This window comes from Symphodus melops, assembly GCF_947650265.1.
Source record: "Symphodus melops genome assembly, chromosome: 8".
NCBI lineage: Eukaryota > Metazoa > Chordata > Actinopteri > Labriformes > Labridae > Symphodus > Symphodus melops.
The window spans coordinates 4871625-4889786 of record NC_136698.1 but is presented as its reverse complement, the minus strand read 5'-3'; the positions used below and the strand labels follow the sequence as shown (position 1 = coordinate 4889786).

Here is an 18162-nt window from a genome sequence, read left to right as displayed (position 1 = left end):
TAAATGGAACAAAAAAATTATTGTTGTTCTGCCAGTTTAAGAAAGACGCAACAGGAACCACTCAGAATGCAAGTCAGGATGCTGAACATAATTTGAAACGTCAAGGTTTGTTTCCCAGGTCTCAGAGGCTGCTCTCTCAGACAACATAAACAGATCCTAAATTCATCAGTCACAGTATTCATTTCAGAAGTGATCACTTCAGTGTGTACCGTCTACCTTTGGAGAATTTGGACTCGGGAGAGTATTCTTTCTCGTTTGTATACCAACACTAAGCAGTAATCCCCTTTAGAACATTTAAAGTGAAACAAGTTTACTTTCCTACATCTTCCCATTTGATTAAGTTAGTCTCAGGTTTTTTTGTGTTCCAACAAGCTGTTTGATGAGTAATCCTTCTTGGAGGATAAAATGTCTCCTAATGCAGGACACGTGAGGATCGGATAGCTTTCCAATGGAATTATGATGATGCTATAACCTTTCAGCATCATCTTCGTGCGGTTTAATCACTTAGTCTTTATAAACAGACGTGTTTTCAGGAGAAAGTGTTTTTCTGGTGAATTGAGATGGCATGCCTTCTTCCGCAACTAGCTTTCCACTGTTCTCCACTTGCCCCCTATAAATGTTAAACTTTAAGCCCTTTAGCAAAAAAACAGTTTCAGGTGCCTCTGTTTGGATTTTTTTTTCATGCTGCTCACTCCTCTCTTTTTTTTTTCCAAACAATGAACGCTGGCATGTATCCCAGGTATGCACTCAGGCCTTGCCTGACACGATTGCATGCATCTTTGGGCAAGCCCCTTTTCCATTGGAGGACATAGTTTCCATTTGTCGTAATGACAGAATAATGGCATCACACCTGGTGCCCCACCCTCATTTGCTTGCACGTACAAACACAAATACACCTGCACACGTGTACACTTGTATGCATGGATACACTAGACATGAAACTCAGCCAAAACTTAGCAAACTAAAATTCCTCTGTCTAAGGGGGTTGGTGAGGTTGGCGTCCTCCAACAGTTGCGTAGGGAATCCCCGCCCAACCCCTTGTCTGAACTCTCCCATCATGCCTTGTTGCTGCCTTCACAACCTACAGTTTTACCCCTTCACCCTGACCTCACAGCCAAGTGGAAACTCATAACCACCTTTCATTGGATGTTGTTCCCGTTCTTTTTTCCAGATACTCTCGGACCCCTCCTACCCATCCGTTTTCTGTTTTCAACATTCTATGAACCATACTGTGTTTCCATTTGGAAAACAACCTTACAAGAAACACGTTAGCGTTGCATTCTTTTATGTACCAGACATAGTTGTTGGCTTAATGCTTTTAACACTTGAAGGCAATATAGTGACGCAAGTAAAGACCAGTATGTGTTCAAATGTTCTCCATTCAAGACAACTCAAGCTTGACTTCAGCTTCTTTGATTTAAGGAATCTAAGGCTTTGTTCAGGCAATAAACTGAGGAAATAAGGAAATATTTCCAACCATTTTTGGGTTTGTTTTTTTTCAGAACCTGATGTCACTTCTTCAGGTGTGTTCAATTACATCATTTTCAATGAAATACAACTCAAATCTACGAACCTATCAGCAATCATAGTTTAGACGATTAGGTTGTAGAATCACAATTTAACAGAAGATAATAGTCAAACTAAAGCGTCAAAGAAAAAAAGCTTTTAAAAGGCTACTTAGAGTTTGTTGCATGAGAAAATTTCATAACATCCATGTTTTCTATGCTGAGGGACCACAGTCTGCCATCCAGCAGCACCCCTCATAGAAATCTTCATCAAGTACATGAATTAAAAACAGTTTGAGAGTAACCTCAATTTGAAAGTTTACAACAATATGGAAAACTTAAACAAAAAGCTAAACGTTTTGGCATGTAGTTCAGCTTATGGTTTATGAGACATGCAGGAGGTCATCTCAACATCAAAAGACAAGGAGGGTTTTTCCCATTAAAAGATTCTTTAACACTTTTTTTTAATAATTCTGTATCTTTCAGCCTGAATTGTAAACCCACACTTTTACCTTTTGTTAAAGTCCATCCTTATAAGAATACTGCCCATCTGAGCTGGTATGCCTGCCTGCCTGCACACCACAGCCTGCTGAAATAGAATTGGTCAGTACAAGCTTGACGAGAAGAAGCTTGGAATGAAACAGATTGAAATGAGCCAACCAAAAGTTTCTCCTATATTCTTTTCAGCCTGCACGCTTACTTCCACTCTCACGCATTCTTGTTTCTGCTGACTACTAAAGATGTTTCTTCGGTGAAAAATGCAGATAGCTGTGTAAAAGTTTAAAACAATCTTTAAATAACCGATGGGAGAAGAAAGCCCAAAGTCATGCTCTAAATCTCTCTCTGTGAGTTCTTACCCTTAATAACAAGGTGTACACCATATGTGCCTTACAATTATGCTTCGGGTCGTTTCATCTTCATCGCTCACATTCATGAAGGTCTCTGTGGTCTTGGTCAATGTAAGTCAGTGAGGTACGAATCAGTATGTAGGGCAAATAGCTGTGGTGAATGTGACTGTTTTATGGAGCTGAGGCAAAAAAAACAAAAAAAGACGTTTTCTTTTTTTTATTCTTAGTTTGATCTCCATGAAACATCCTTCTCCTCTCCTGGTACTTTTATTTTAATGTGTCAAATGTTCATTTTAGGCTGTGTACTGCCAGAATTACATCTCGTTTGTCGCACGACTGTTCAAACATTACATGTTGTTGCCTATTTTTGCATCATGAGCACATTAATACGCATGAACGCAGCAGCTCTTGAGGGGATAAATGTTTGGTTGTAGAGCACGCCCAGCAACCCCAATAAAGCCCAACTCCATGTAATAAGTACTGCCCAGAGCATTCCCCCAGAACAAGTGATCATTATTTGATAGCCACCAGCTGGTGTCCTACTATTGTAGAGTGTATATGTCACTGTCTCCATGGTGACCCTGGTTTACTATTTACACGCACACAGTCACACAGATGGACACGATTTTGGAAGCAGCCAGGCATATTGTCTTGGGCAGATTAAGGCTGAATCCATTTTATGCTCTGAATTTAAACCAGAGCGTTTGTGTTTGACTGTGAAGGGAATGCTGTGAGAGCAGCGGTGACCTCATGTGTCAGTGTTCAAAAACAGACAACAAGCACTACTGTTTTTGATAAGCTCATACTAAAATATAAATATTTTTTCTCTGTGTTGCATTCAGAGAACGAATTTTCCTGTGGCACGTGAAGCTCATCTTTCCTCAGAGTGACTCCGAGTTCAGTCAGAGGAGGTGAGTCATACAACAACTATATTCAATTTCCTGCACAGTTTACACATCTACTGATTTATTAACTGAAAATGATGTCATTACTTTGAAAGAGTGTTTATAGGTCAGAAAAAAATATGCAGGAGACGAGTTTAAAACATGGCAGGACTGAGGATTTAGATATCATTTGTATGCCACCTTTAAATACTGTGATTTAAATAGACTTAGATGATAGTACACAAATCTTTTTCACACACATTGTTTACCCTTCACATATGTTTTCCCTGTCTTAGGGTGTCGGAGAAGCAAACCCTGGAGCAAATCTTGACTCCTTATATTCACCCTACAGAGTCTGACCCTGTGACACGACAAAAGTAAGCGATGTGCCGTTACCACTCTTAACCTGACTGTTTGTGACGACTTGTCCCAACACAACTATAAAACCTTTACCTTTTACTTTGATATTTAACCCAAGAACAGTGTCAGACATAGCAGGATGTTATTTGGCTTTTTCAAAAGTCTAAAGTCTTTTTAAAAAAAACCTGCACTCATTGAGACGTGTTTAAGCTAACGTGAGGCCCCCGTAACTTCAAGGAGACATTTATACCTGCAGTGGGAATCGCTGGGTAACTCACGATTTTAAGATACGTGGCCCACAATAATAACATGAGGACACAACGATTCTGTGGTGTTTCATTTATTAAAGAACAGTCATAATTATAAATCTCGAGTGCAGGATTAATGTGTCTATTCAGTACAAGTTGGTGTCAGATTCATCCTATGTCATGCTTCGTCTTCTCATCGCTGTTCCAAATGATCCGTCTTCTTCTGAGCCCATTTCATGAAACAGTTAGTTACGATCTGATTGGACAGGAGGCGTTCCATGGGTCCTGATGTAAGACTGATAAATGAATGTGACTGTTCACAATGTGTATTACTCCGCCTTCGCCTGATGTTCTGAATACTTTTATTTGACATTAATAGTGTTTGGCTTTGTAAAGAAATCTAAGAAACTCTGTCTGGTCCATGAAAAGTTGAAACATACAAATCAGTGTTGTTAAAACCAAGCAGCTTGTTTGTGGTAGACATGCACACAAACAGCAGAGCGCAGTGACTTTCTGTGTGTGTGTGTGTATGAGGTGGTTAGTTTGATAGTGACGGTTTTCCAAAGCAGGTGAGCACACAGTCATGTTACAGTCTGCCAACTCACACCGATTAAAGTGGGAACAGTACTTATTTAAATTGTCCCTGCACAGCTGGAGTGGCAGCATCTGTGCGTATTATTGGAATTAAGTGTAAGGGTGTTACTTTGAGTATGACGCTCTGTCACCATGTGTATTTCATTTGAATTAGTTCATGCATTACTGCTTCTTACATTTCTTATTTCTCCTGCAGTGAACCCAGAAACTGCAGATTGATATGTCAAAGTTTTAACCACTCAGTTGTTTTGCATCAGTCTCTTGAATCCTGAATAGAAGTAGAAAACTTAACAATGTGATAATAGACTCAGACATCAACTGCACATTGAGAAGTGGTTTGGAAAACCTCAAAGTTTAAAGGCAATGGCTGCAGCTCAGCCCATTGTTCCCTTTTAAAGAGAAGTATTGCTGTGTTCAGTAACTGGATCCTCATGTCCAAAAAGTAGAAAGGACACTGTGGCAGATGAAGCTGAGTGACTTAAATCCTTTTAAAATTCAGATACTATTATGTCTTCACTCCAGCATCTCAGAATGATGTCAGTCGCACCCCTTTTTTTTCTTTTTCTTTTCCCCCCAACACAATCATGACAACACTACATCTGTCAGTTATTGTATCATATTATCATGGGTATATTATGTATCATATGACCATCTGTGTTGTCTAAAATTGTGTTGCTAAGATAAAAGTTGAAGAATTATTGGTAAATGGACTCAGGCTTGTATTGTGCTTTGAGTAGTCGGAATACTAGAAAAGCGCTATACAAGCTCGCTATTTATCATCAGCAATAATATGTATTGAAATCAATTAAAAGGTAAAGAGTCAAAAAAAAGTTTAAATGTTAAAAATAACAAAAAATAGTTAAAACAATAAAGGGGAAATAAACAGTTAAATAAAACAAAAACACAAAACTGGAGATAAAACTGTAAAGTTAAATAATAACAGTATTTTCAGTTACGCTGCAAAACCCAACCCTAGTTTTTATAAAAATGTAAGTATTGGTTGCGATACGAGGATAAAAATAACAGTAAATTATGTACCATCTCTTCTTACATAAAGCTAACATACATAGCTACAAAATGTCCCCTAATGGAGGATCAATAAAGTTGATCTTTACATGAAGACATATGCAGTCTATAGTCTGACTGCACCTGTGGGTTCGATGCCCAGTCTCAGGTTCACATTCATGCTCGAGCATCTGTAATTAAACAAGTCTGTCTGTTAAAGAAGGAATGGGTCTCAGGTACTCTTTTGTCCTCTCCGCAGCACTTTTCCATTTCTAATTCCAATGAACGTTGGAGTGGGATTGTGTCTGACACTCTGCTGATCTGTACCAAACACTTGAATGTGAATGTTTTCCCTCAAGTGGATGAACAGTTGAAGTGGCTGCTCATAATAGGCTCACTTCATCTCAATGCAACTGTGGAGAAAACGTAGTCAGCGATACACAAAAAGCTTTTACTCAAAGGTCATTTTCTATCCTGATCTGTCAATATCAATGAGGCAATCCATTTGTCACCACACAGGATTTAGATGGTGTAAATACATGTACTGTCTAACTCCCACAATGTTATTTGATGTCATTTATCTTTATACTTTTGCTCCTGCTTTACTTTCTTGTGTTTTTATTTCTCAGGCATGTGTGTCTCCTAACATGATCTGCAGTATTAGAACAAGGCAGCCTCTTTGATTGCAGAACACTCAGGATTTTTAATCTCAGCCTTCATCTGATCCGTGATCTGACTCCTTTGACCCAACCTTTGGATTGATGACAGTCGGCGATAAACCGTCTACTCCTTTCATGTTTTTTCTGCATATATGATGAAGCTCTTCTACTTGACTGATTCTTTCCATTTTCGGGTTTTATCCACATGATTAGCTTTGGATAAAACTGTCAGCAAAATAAATTCAAAGTAAACGCTACAACTGGAGCTTAAAGGTAGACATTGAACTCGATTCAGTGCCAGCAATGTAGACGCAGACTGAGACAAGATTCAAGTGACTGGGCTCTAACACTCTATGGCCCATTGGTTTACTGTTGACAGTGGGCTCAGGTCCTGTGGCCGTCAGTAGCAGGGAGGATTGTCCCTTACACAAGGAGCCTACACATACTGTATATCAGTCAGCATACCAGACGAGTGTACATTTGAGTCTGTCCTCTTCTTCACTCAATGAGCTCTTTGTGTTTTGACCTTTTTGGTAACCACTAAGGGAAATTCTGCCGAGTCAGTCTTCCCATATGTTCTCTTTTTAATGCTCTTTTCTTACGGGTGGGAATGGAGTTGAGTGTCCAAATCCAGGCCTCCTGTGTTGATGTGAATTTCTCTTTCAGGCTGAAGATGTACGTCCACGCTCCCTTTGACCACGTGAAGGTCTTCATGAAAGCCGAGGGGAGAAAAGCCAACTCAGTCAGGTGAGATTTACTTTGTACAAGTCACCTTTTTCATTTTCATGATTATACCATTCATCCGTGATACCCTCAGGGAATTGTACCTTCGCTTTCCTCCTTGCAATTGTGGGTGCAAGGTCAAAAAACAGATCGGAATATTACAGCCTGGGTGTTTTCCAGACTCATATGTTTTACATAAGTCAGGCAGTCAAAGAAAGGATGGTAAATAATCACACATGCAATTAAAACCAACATAGTAAAAACACCCATTACAAACAAATACCATCAACTGTATGCCAGAAGTAGTTTGATGCTCCTGGACATCACCCACTGGTTTGTGGATCACCATTTTGAAGAGTCCAGTTTTGTGCTTTAGCCATTGTCATATTTTATTGTTTAAAAAGTCTAAAAACAGTTTAAAAAAAGGAGGTAAAGGATCTTACTCTTTGTTATATTACAAAGACCCAACATGAATCCATCATGAGCACAGAGCAACATTTAGCAAAGTTACAGTGGAAAGAAATAATGTTCTTTAATGAGGCAGAAATGTTGGACAAAACCAAACTTCTGATGAACTCCACTGGGTTTGAAAAATGGGATAGAAGGAGATGGGGCCTAATGAGGATTGACTCACTATTAGAGACGACCTCTAGTGGCCATCTGAGATATTGCAGGCTTTGGCACCTTTTTATTGGTTCCACCTTTATCCTTCAGGGGTTCCAGATTGTAATGTTGTCACCATGAGATGCAGAATTTACATTTATTTTAAGATGCGTCTTTTTTAACTTCCGTGTCAGCTTCCTGTTTTTGTTGGACGCCAAGTCTGTGTGACTGCTCTAAACATGCGATCAGATTGTCCAGACAAGACTGATTTAGTCGGCATAAACAACAATCACTATTATTTATTTATGAAGGTGACATCACTGACCTGCAAGTCCATGAAAAGCTCCACAGACTTTTGACTTGTAGATCTTAAGGTTTGTTTTTCCCTTCACTTTGATTCCAACATTAAAATATTCCATCGTTTCTGACAGATCCCCTCAACTTTGAAATATCTTTCACCTGCTCTCTTTCACTTTCTCTCACACTCTGTTACCACAAGTCCTGTCCTGTCCGCTCCACTCTACCTGTCTCCCTTTTGTCATTGGGGTCATGGAGGGTTGTTGATAGCACCCATTTGCCTCGCCTACGTTTAGATTCTTTGGCTGTCCTCCATTCCTGCTTAGTCACTGAGTGAATGATGATCCTCGTAATCATTATCCCCCCTGGCCAGGATGAAACGTCATGAAACCTCCCATCCTTCATCCTCGTAACACACACGTACTCCTTTTGTTCTGCACGCTGGGCTGGGCTGCTCACGCTTTCTTCGTCAATAAATCTTCATTTTATTGCAGGAAATAGATCGGGAGAACCAAAAAAAAAAAGTGTAGAGATGTCAAACTCAATGTTGGCTTCACGGGACAATGAAAAAAAGATTAACTGTTGTTAAATTGTTTATATTGCGTTTTTATTTTCACCACTGCCTCCAGAACGTTGTAAATTAATCGTTATTAATCATTATACATAATTGTTATTACATATTACGTTACATTTATCGTGTGAGTGTCTTCAGAATGTGAAGTGTTAAGCGGGAGTGTTTTAGTGCATTAAATGAATGTGGCGCCGATGTTGTAAAATCAGTGAATAACCGTGTTTATTAACCGTGGTCTTGATACCAATGAAAATATAACCATCATAAGTTTTGCCTTCATTGAGCAGCCTTACTGGGATCCCACTCACATTCACAGCCTCCTTTACAAATACAGCCATCACATGGCCCTTTACAACTCCACATGATCATTATCATTTATAATGCCTAATGGGAGAGCACATTTCTTAACAGTCACTGGTCATTGGTTTCATCTGATCTTCACCCCATGAGAAGTTTTCACGCGTCAAAGGCTTCGGTCTCCTGCAGCTTCATGATGCTGTTTGACACTTTTCACCTCAACTGATGGTAACTTCCTTATCAAAATAATGAAAACTTTAGCAATTTAAGCATGATGAGAGGAAAGACGGAGCCCTCCTTTCTGTGATTATCTCTTTCATAGATCATTTTCACATGCATAAAAAGAGATAGTGTGTTTACATGGTCTTGAGTATCTTTTTAAGTATCCTGTTTTTGTATTTGTGCAATGAAACATCATATCCTGATTTCAGAAACCCTGTTTTGCTACCTGGAGAACTCTGAAAGAAAACGGGATACTGCTGCATGTAAATAAGATGCAGTAATCAGAAACGGGGATACTATTATTGATCATGTTTCCAGGGATATAAATAACCAGGTTTCTGTGTTAACATGTGAACGTCATATCCCGAATATGATCAAACCGGGATAAGGCTAATAACCGGGATACTCGAGTCCATGTAAACGCACTCCTTGATGCATACTTTCTTTAACGCCCACTACACAAAGCAATGTGCACCTGTGGCCTTCTATTATGTTACATAAGTGTGAGTCAGAGGGCAGGGATTTCTAAAGCCCGATAAAATCGCTCTCACAGGGTCTCGCCCTCATGAAAGGCTTCCCTGCTATGTCTAGTTTTCCCTCCCGGCTGGCACTGATGGGATAGTATCTGTCTGTGTGAGAGTACAAACTTAAAACTCTAAACATGATATGAACACAAGCCTGATGACCATTCTCTGCTTCCTTAAGTATAAACTAAACTTAAACGCTTCTTACAACAACGCTTCTTTAAAGTGTCTTATTGCAAAGACTATCGTCCTCGTTCATTTTTTTAAAAAAAAGGGACGATGACTTTAAGTATTTGAGTTTTGTTGAACTTTTGATGGATTGGACTGAGTAACAGCTTATAGCAATTCTTTAACTGGTGTGTGGAGACCCAGAAGTGGGTTAAAGCCTTTTCCAGTCGATCGCTGTTATTCTGTTAATGACGTTCTGTGAGATGATCATTTCTCATTGAAAATAATCTGATTCGTTGAAAAAAAAAATCACAAATTTGGGACTCGATTTTTCATGGAGGAGTCGGTGAACGATCCAGAGTCCAGACCAGGTGAAAAACACCTGTACAGTGTGATCCTGCACAGAATTCTTTTCTCCTCCCCAAACTGGAAAGCACGGGGTCAGAAACATTTCAACAAACTGTACATCTGGCCACATTGAAACAGGTTTCTCTGTTTTCATGCCCGCTGTGTTAGTAAAGGCAGATTTGTCACCTGAAATAATCACATCCAGGTAGAGAGGTATGTAGACGCAGACAGTTCCTGCCATATCCGGAGACATTTTTTAATTTATATCATAGACGTAGCGCTGTTTCCCGTTTCCAAAGAAAGACTTAATAAATGGCTTTTATGACAGCGATTAGTCCATTACAGCCACAGTCGTAAATCACACTTTAGAGACGGTGTCCTGTCACAGCTGTGATGCTGACTAAATCCTGGCATACATTTTCCTCTCATACTTTTCTAGCTCAGAGGATTGGGTGCTCAGTGAGCGTCTGTTTAGTCTATCATTCAATTCTTAGACAGCTCTTATTGTCAATATAATAGTGATGAATGATAATAGAACAAAATTAGGATGCTTTTCCAGGGAAGAAATTACCTTCTGTTGACTTTGTGCAGTTACATAACACCGTTGCAGACTCAGACTTGAGCTCTAATAAGACGAGGTCTACTTTCAGATTTCTAAGGGGTCATAAACAAAGTCACAGCACCACAACCGCCGAGGGGCCTCAATGTTGTGGAATAATGCAGTGTTCGCAGAAAGCCCATCATTTTGAACCATATTATTAAGGTTATGAAGTCATTGACTGCAGTGGTCATGGCCACTTTGAGGCCAAGTGGAACACAAAGAGTCTGACTGCATGTTTCTGTTTGTTGAGTCTCTGCTGGAATATCAACCAGCTCGCAATAAAAGAGCTTCTTGTGCTAAACCAAACACGGCCTTGTAACCGGTCAACATTCTGTTACTGGAAATAAGACTGAGCGAGCATCAAGAGAACCTTTCAAACTCCTCTGGGTGTTTGTTTGCTTTCTCTTTTTTTTTTTTTTTAATATTTACTTTGTATTCATTCCCCTCCAAGAGGATGCCCTTTCCTCCTTTCCCGTACCTCCTCTTTACCTCTCAGTCAGCCGGATCCCATAGAGCATCTACGCCTTTGAAGTGTCTGGAGTGGAGATTCTGTTTGTGCATTTGAAGCCACAGAAGAAACTTGTGTATGTGTGTGTACTTTTTTACCAATCTTGTGCACCAAATCAGTCACTGATTTTTTTATTATTTTTTTTCCGTCCTGTCCAAACATTCTCTCGCACATATTTTTTGGCAAACCCTCTCCTTAGCCCCCCCCCTGAGCCCGTCGACCTCCTCTCCCTCCGCTTAAGTGCTTTTAGAGTTTCTGTGCAGCAAACTTGTCCTCAGCTCTCCTGCCACGCTCAAACAGTTTTGAGTAGTTTTACTTAAATAGTTGTAGTTGCATTAGATGTAGCAGATTTTATTCTGTAACGGTTCAGAGTCTAGGTAGGATTGCTGTAATAAGTATGTGTCTATAAAAGTCTGCAAAATGCAAGGAGGTCAACATATTACCACAAAGTGCTGCAGAGGTCGGATAGCTACAACCCTCCAAATATTCCTTGCCATAAATACACCTTCATGCTAAAATGGATACATAATGATAAGGCTTCAATGACTTTTCATCAGGTCAATCTTATGACCCTTACATTTTAATTAATTTCAACGTGCCACTTAAAATGCTCTTCTAATTTGGCAGACCGTTTGTTGACACAATCCCTGCTTCTGAGACGGTGGAGTTTTCTCTTTACACAACAAAGTTGGACTTAAACACCAAAACAACGTTGAGGAAAAACACTGGAGCTGCAATCTGGACCAAAATGAGAAGCTTAAGCTTTCCTTACAGATCAGACACACTCCTGAAAAAAATGTCTGGATCATTTTAGGTGGAGGAACTCTGCAGTTTGCGTTCACAGATGCAGCTCCTCTGGGAAATATTTTGAGTTTTTCTGGACTTTTCTGCAAGTGTGAAAGCCCAATATATTTGCATCAATTCATTTTAATTATTGGTGGAATATTCAAGTTATAGTCACTTGATTATTAGCAATACAAACGTTTGCTGAAATACTTCACAGGGAATTCAAAAGGCTTGTTGTATAATGTAAGATGTATCACTGGCGTGGGCAGAATTATATATTTTCATTATTAATGACGGTCAAGGATATTGAGAAATAATGAAAAAAGTATTGGTGATGTGTTGGTCATTTATTCTCTGTTAGAGTGAATATTAAACTGAGGTGCTCTTTTTAATGCCATCATGTCTTTGGAGTCGTTGACTTCCCTCTTCCTGCTGTCTGAAACGTGCACATGTTTGGCTCATGGTGGAGATCTGCACTTTCTCACATCGACTTTGCTGTTTCAAACATTCCAACTCTGACGTAAGGCGCATATGCATTATTCAAGGTCTGATTTCTGCACTCACAGCATTTAGAAATGAGGCCCTTGCCTGTCATTACATAATTAGTCACAACACAGAAGACGTACAGTTATATTGGCAAGAACGGCTACATAAAAGGTGACAGACAGAATTACCAAGTAATGTAGGAACATGTTTGCAGTCGGCAGCATGCAAGTGTCCAAATTCAACACAACCTACAATCCTCCATTTCATTTACAACCAAACACAAGAAGAACACGACTTAACAAAGAACAGTTGATTCAGCGCTTGCTCAGTGGATTTAAAGAATAGGAAGGGACTCGCACCCTGTTACCCGAGGTTATAGTTTAACTTTAAGATTCAGTCGTAGACTGTAAATATTGATGGACCAATCCCGAGTGTCGTCATCCATCTGTTACTGCAGGGGGCGCCAGTGGTTCATCGCCATGATGGAAATCCTGCCTCCGTCTAACACTCATCTTAAAGTAGGAGTTCAGAACGGCAGTGGCAGCTTCACAAAATGAAAAGGCAATAGAAACTCTTTTTTTTTTTTTTTTTCATCATGACAATGAACCAACACTTCAATCTGTTTGTCATTGGGAGGAACGTGCCAGCAGACTATTACTATCTCACACACATGCAATGACGATTTGACATGGATTTTATGAAATGCAGGGCCGTGAATAGACCCAGGCGGACCACCCGAAGGTCTTCTATGTGTGGGCATAATAATGTTCATTCAATACCCAAAGTATTTACACCATTGCTTTACCCTTAAACCTTACTGTTGGGTCTCAGCAGAGAGGAAGACAATCAGAAACTCACTTAAGGAAACGTAAGTCGTGCCCTCTGTTCTGTTCATTCACTGGGACACTATATAAAGACCAGATGTGTGCGTGTTCTCGGCTGAGTCACTGAGCCATGTTTCTAGAAATGGCCAAAACTTTAACAAACCAATCGACACCACAGGGAGCCCCAGTCTGCTCTGCCATCTCCCCTTTTTCTTCCTGCTGATGTTTTTGTTTAGCTCTTATATTCACGTAATAAAACAACATCCAAGAACATTAATTTGTTACAGGTTAGACATAAAAACAAATGAAATGGAACAGTATTTATCTGGTTTGCACATTGCAAAGAGATGCAGACCTTGCTGGTATTCTGCGTGAGTTTGCCAAAATATCTTCTATAAATATTTGCACATCCCAGCTTTTCAAAACTGTTTCAAAGCAAGACCTTTGATCCTTATGAGCTACCACTTTAATCATCCAATCAGAATTCATGCTGACCATCTTTACATAAGACGTTTTGTAGTCCAACGTGGACATGCATGTGAAACACCCTGCATCCATTTGTTCCACTGTGGCAACACGGTCCCTGTGTGGTTTGAGACCCAAAGGCATGAAGTGCCAGGAAATAATCTATTTATTTATGGTATCACGCAGGATGATCTTTCGCCCACCGAAGAGAAAGTATTTCAAGAGAGTTTCTTGGAAGCTGGCCGACCAGTAAAAACCTGTAATTGTCCCATTACAGCGCAGGGCTTTGATTGGCTTTGGGAGTGGGTGTCTACCTGGGCGGTTCTGTTTCTGCTTGTGCTTTTAGCAAAACAAACAATGGCTGGCCATGGCTTTGACAGCTGGTGGGGATGCTGCCAGTTACTGTATACATCCAAAATATATAACGCCTGGTATTTTGATGATGACAGCTTAAGCTGGATGGTTTTGAATCAGTTGAGTGAAGCCATGTCTCCCAGGAATCCAGTTAACTATTTAGTCTGGTGATTTACGACCATCCCTAATGCATGACAGGACTACTTAGAGACAAGACAAGACTGATGTCATCTCATACAAAGAGCTGAAGAAATTGCAGCTTGTGAGAGATGTTTTTGATTCTTGGCAGAGTCAGTTTTCCGTCTCTTGGGACCAACACACAAGTAGGACCTTCAGTGTGCCAAACCATGACTCAAATCTCGATCAGTCTTCAGAAGATCCTCAGCTATCAATGAAGCACAGACGGCTGGAAATGAAGAGTCGAAGTTGATAACCTCGAAGTTTGAATAATTTTAGCCCCTTGTTGTCTTGCTGTCTTTATAACTTGGTAAAGTATTCTTTAATTATGGTCAAAGGATGAATCCTCAATCGCTTTATTTAACCAGCTCCCTGAAGATTCTGAACACAATTATTTTTTAGTTATACTTTTATAAACACTTTTAATTTGTATTTTCAATATAAATGCATTCATTAAAATGTCCATTTCTGATGTATATGTGTATACTCTAGATACAATAAAATACAGAACTTTACTCTTCTCTTACTGTACTCGTACTTACTAGTACTATCTCTCTATGTTAGCCCAAATAGTTAGCGAACAAGCTGTAGCTGTGCAGTCTTGTAATAACCTCTTGATTTTTGTTTTGAATAGATACCATGAGTTGGACGTCCACAAAAGCCTGAAGGACAACTTGAGCTACAAAACATTGATCGAATATCCCGTGCTGCACGTTGTGCTAAGAGACCAATGGAAGAACTATCCGCTGAAAGGACCTGGTAAAAAAACAAAAACTTTGTCCATCTTTTAATGTAAAAACATCTCTGTCCTGACGCTAGCTTCCACACCAACACTAACCCACCAAGTCTTCTTTATTTGTCAATGAATCATATCTATATTGTCATTTTTCTCCTTTTAATGAAAATGTCATTTTGTGTTGCTAAACAAAAGGGCGGATACATAACTTTAGTCGAATGCCTTCAAAGCCCCAAAACGTCAAACCCCTCTCCACTTCCCCAATTCCATTGACATTGTATCATGTTCTGGTTTCTCCAGCTGAGACTTTAAGACTCCATGTTCCCTTATTATTCACTATGGCAACATGCTACCCCAACGGAAACGAGGGTGTTCTGCACAGCATCACACACACCGACTTAACCTCAACAGCGTCCGTGTCCAGAAAGAGGATCAAACATGACTTACTGTTGGACACTGACTTCATGAACTGACAAATGACAGGAGGAAAAAAAAAAAGACAAAACACGTCGATCAGTCTGCTTTTTCTCACCTCTTTGGCACTTGCACTCTAAGTAAGGATGTTTTGGGCCAAAAAGAGTCGTGATAAGGTGCTGGTATTAGTGCACAGCATGAAGCAGCAGAAAGCATGAAAATGTGTCACTCTCAGCGCTGTTAGTATAGAAGGTAAAGACTACCCTCGCCCAGTATCGTCACACTTTCAGACAGGCGGAATGACGAATAAAGTCAATGTAGTCTGTGTGTGTGTTTTCTGTGATAAGGCTTTGGTGCCACAATGTTTTGCTCAATGTTAGCCACAGAAACATCCTGATAATTGTGCGTGCCACAGCCTGGGAAGCTGGGCAGGAAGTGATAAAGAGCAATCAGACACTGTGGCAGTGGCTTTTCCAGTGAGGATAAAGAAATGTTGCTGGAAGGCTCAGACCAAACAGCCTGCAGCCGCTCAGTGGTCTGCTTTAAAATAACTTTGACTCTGCCTTTGTGGTCTCAATGACTATGAGTCAGGTTCTGTCTGATGACGTTTTTATTGAGCTGTGAACGTGGTATTCCTTTTTGTAGGTGCCCTCTAGAGAAGAGAATAGTTAAAGGAGCAATATGTTTTACATTGGTACTACTACTAATCTAAACTACGAAGGAGGACATACTGGCTGCATTGTCAGAGGAGCCAGCACTTCAACATGGCATGCTTCCTTAATGTCTGATTATATAATAAGGTCCTTTTATGATTGAATTCAGTAGATATATAAAAGATGAGTCCTTCCAGTGTTGAACATTGAGCCCCACTAAGACAAACAACGAAACCATTTTGGCATATTTATCTTACCTCAGTGTGGCCAAACCACGCTATATAGCAAGCTCTGACTCTAATACTACCTAATGATGACGGCACATTAGATATAGTATTATATTCATATATTATATATGGAAAATAAATGACTAAAATGAATCCTCCATTCTGAGTGCGATTAAGCTAGTTAGCTTTCTTGTGAACGGAAAGTTAGGTTAGTTTCTGAATGGAGGAGATCCGTTTGAATGGTTAGAAAACACCATGTGGGACATTCATAAAGGGCTGCCAGCGACTTCAACTTCCTAACTACAGAACGGCTTGGCTTACACAAGCAAACAAGATCATTTCAACAGTTTCTGAAGGACAGACAAACATCTTAGACTCCAGTCCCAGGAAGAACGGTTGATGTGAGGCAAGCAGCTTTTTAATTGGGTGTCCTAGTGCAGCACTGTAGAGAAGCAGTGAATTACATTAACATTTCATATTACAGTCTCAGCTGGATAACCATTTTTTAGGATGCATGCACAAATATTCTGGCCAAAGCGTCTGAGGTCTAAAGTGAATTAACCTCAAGTGGACTGTTGGGAGATTATGTTGGAGAGTCATAGCTCTCATTTATTCTTCAGCCTTTCCTTCACATTTGTTGCATAACTAATTGCCCTGCACACTGCTTCATCCCGAGTCCCGGCATGAAACCAAACTGTTACACCATCTCACTGTCTTTCTCCGTCTCTCCACATAGTTTAAGCATGACCCCAGCTCTGCACTGCCCTTCTCTGTTTTACCTTAACTCTTAGATCTTCAAACATGTGTTTAAAGAATTGACTGTTTTGTACCCAAACAGGGGGCATCATTGTTCCAGCTGATCCTGCAACAGCCTGTGGCAGTTTTACAACAACCAGCAACAAGTTGGCCCAAGAGAACGAGCACGTGACCCGTGTTTCACCATCCAAAGGAGGGGCGCACTACCCAACCGGTACCAACATCTGGACAGAAACGCCTGAGACGAGCCCTGAAGCCGAACCCCCAAAACAGAAAAGGGCTAAGAGAGAGTTAAGGGAGGAAAAACTCGAGGAGGGCGAGATCACGGACAGCAGCGATGAAGAGGAAGGAAGTGCTGAAGAAAAGTCCCCATGTGGTGTGAGCTGCAATGGTGACAAAAGCCCTGAGATGAATAAAAACGTACCCGCAGACCATGTGGACATTAATGTTGATGACAGCATGACCAAACACAGTGACAGCAGCAGGGTATAAAAATGGGCTTCTCCGGTTCAACCGATGACAAATCAGCTGGCAGAGAGAGTGCGCTGAGGTCGGCATGACGAAGGAGGACGCTGTGAAAGAGCTGGAGCCTGTTCAGAACCCGTCACTGTCAGAATGAAAATGAGTCAGTGAACGCTGCTGACAGCCGAGGATCGGAATGATAATGCCCAGATGTTCACAATGAAATAAATGAGGAGGCAGACATATCTGACAGGAAGCCGTCAATCAGTGGTCGGTGCAAGAGAGCAATCCAACCTGACAGTTTCACTTTCTTTACCTTTTTTTTTTTTTTTTTTTTTTTTGAACAGACTTTTTTTTTTAACTAGAAGAATTCATATGACACCTTTATATCAAATAATGTATACACACATTCTCCATGTTTATGTTAGAACTTTCTGGTAACATGCTTTCTTAAAATATATATTTTTTAAATATTTGGGTATTTGTGTTGCACGGCTGTGGTGCTGAAAAAAAATTATCAATAAAACAAAACTATTTTCCGTATTCTCATTTGTATTTATGATGCACCTCTCAAACTGTGTTAAATTATCTTCATCTAATGATCTACAAAAAAACAACCTATTTGATTACATGTGTATTGCATATTATAATATGTTTCCATTTCAGTTGTTCTGGAGCTTTGGGTTCTGCTGTAAGACTCAGACTCCTTTCAGCCTCGCAGTATGGTTCAGTTCAGTACGCATTTATTATTGTTTCCACAGACAAAACTTGGGAATGGTTTCAAAATAACCCCCCCCCCCCCCCCCCCCCTTTTTTTTTTGTTTTTTTTTCTTGCTACCATTCTGTTGACACACTGT

The 18162-nt window shown here is 40.1% G+C and overlaps 1 protein-coding gene across 1 annotated transcript in view; it reads left to right on the top strand.

The window, feature by feature from the left end:
• znhit6 (zinc finger HIT-type containing 6) overlaps window positions 1-17848 on the top strand; it is a 32840-nt gene extending 14992 nt beyond the window's left edge. Inside the window, exons 6-10 of the mRNA XM_079349953.1 lie at window positions 3196-3264; window positions 3534-3614; window positions 6770-6850; window positions 14692-14816; window positions 16926-17848. Of these exons, the coding sequence (XP_079206079.1) occupies window positions 3196-3264; window positions 3534-3614; window positions 6770-6850; window positions 14692-14816; window positions 16926-17335 (766 nt within the window). The 3' untranslated portion in view covers window positions 17336-17848. The remainder of the gene's footprint in view (window positions 1-3195; window positions 3265-3533; window positions 3615-6769; window positions 6851-14691; window positions 14817-16925) is intronic.
• The last annotated feature ends 314 nt before the right edge of the window (window positions 17849-18162 follow it).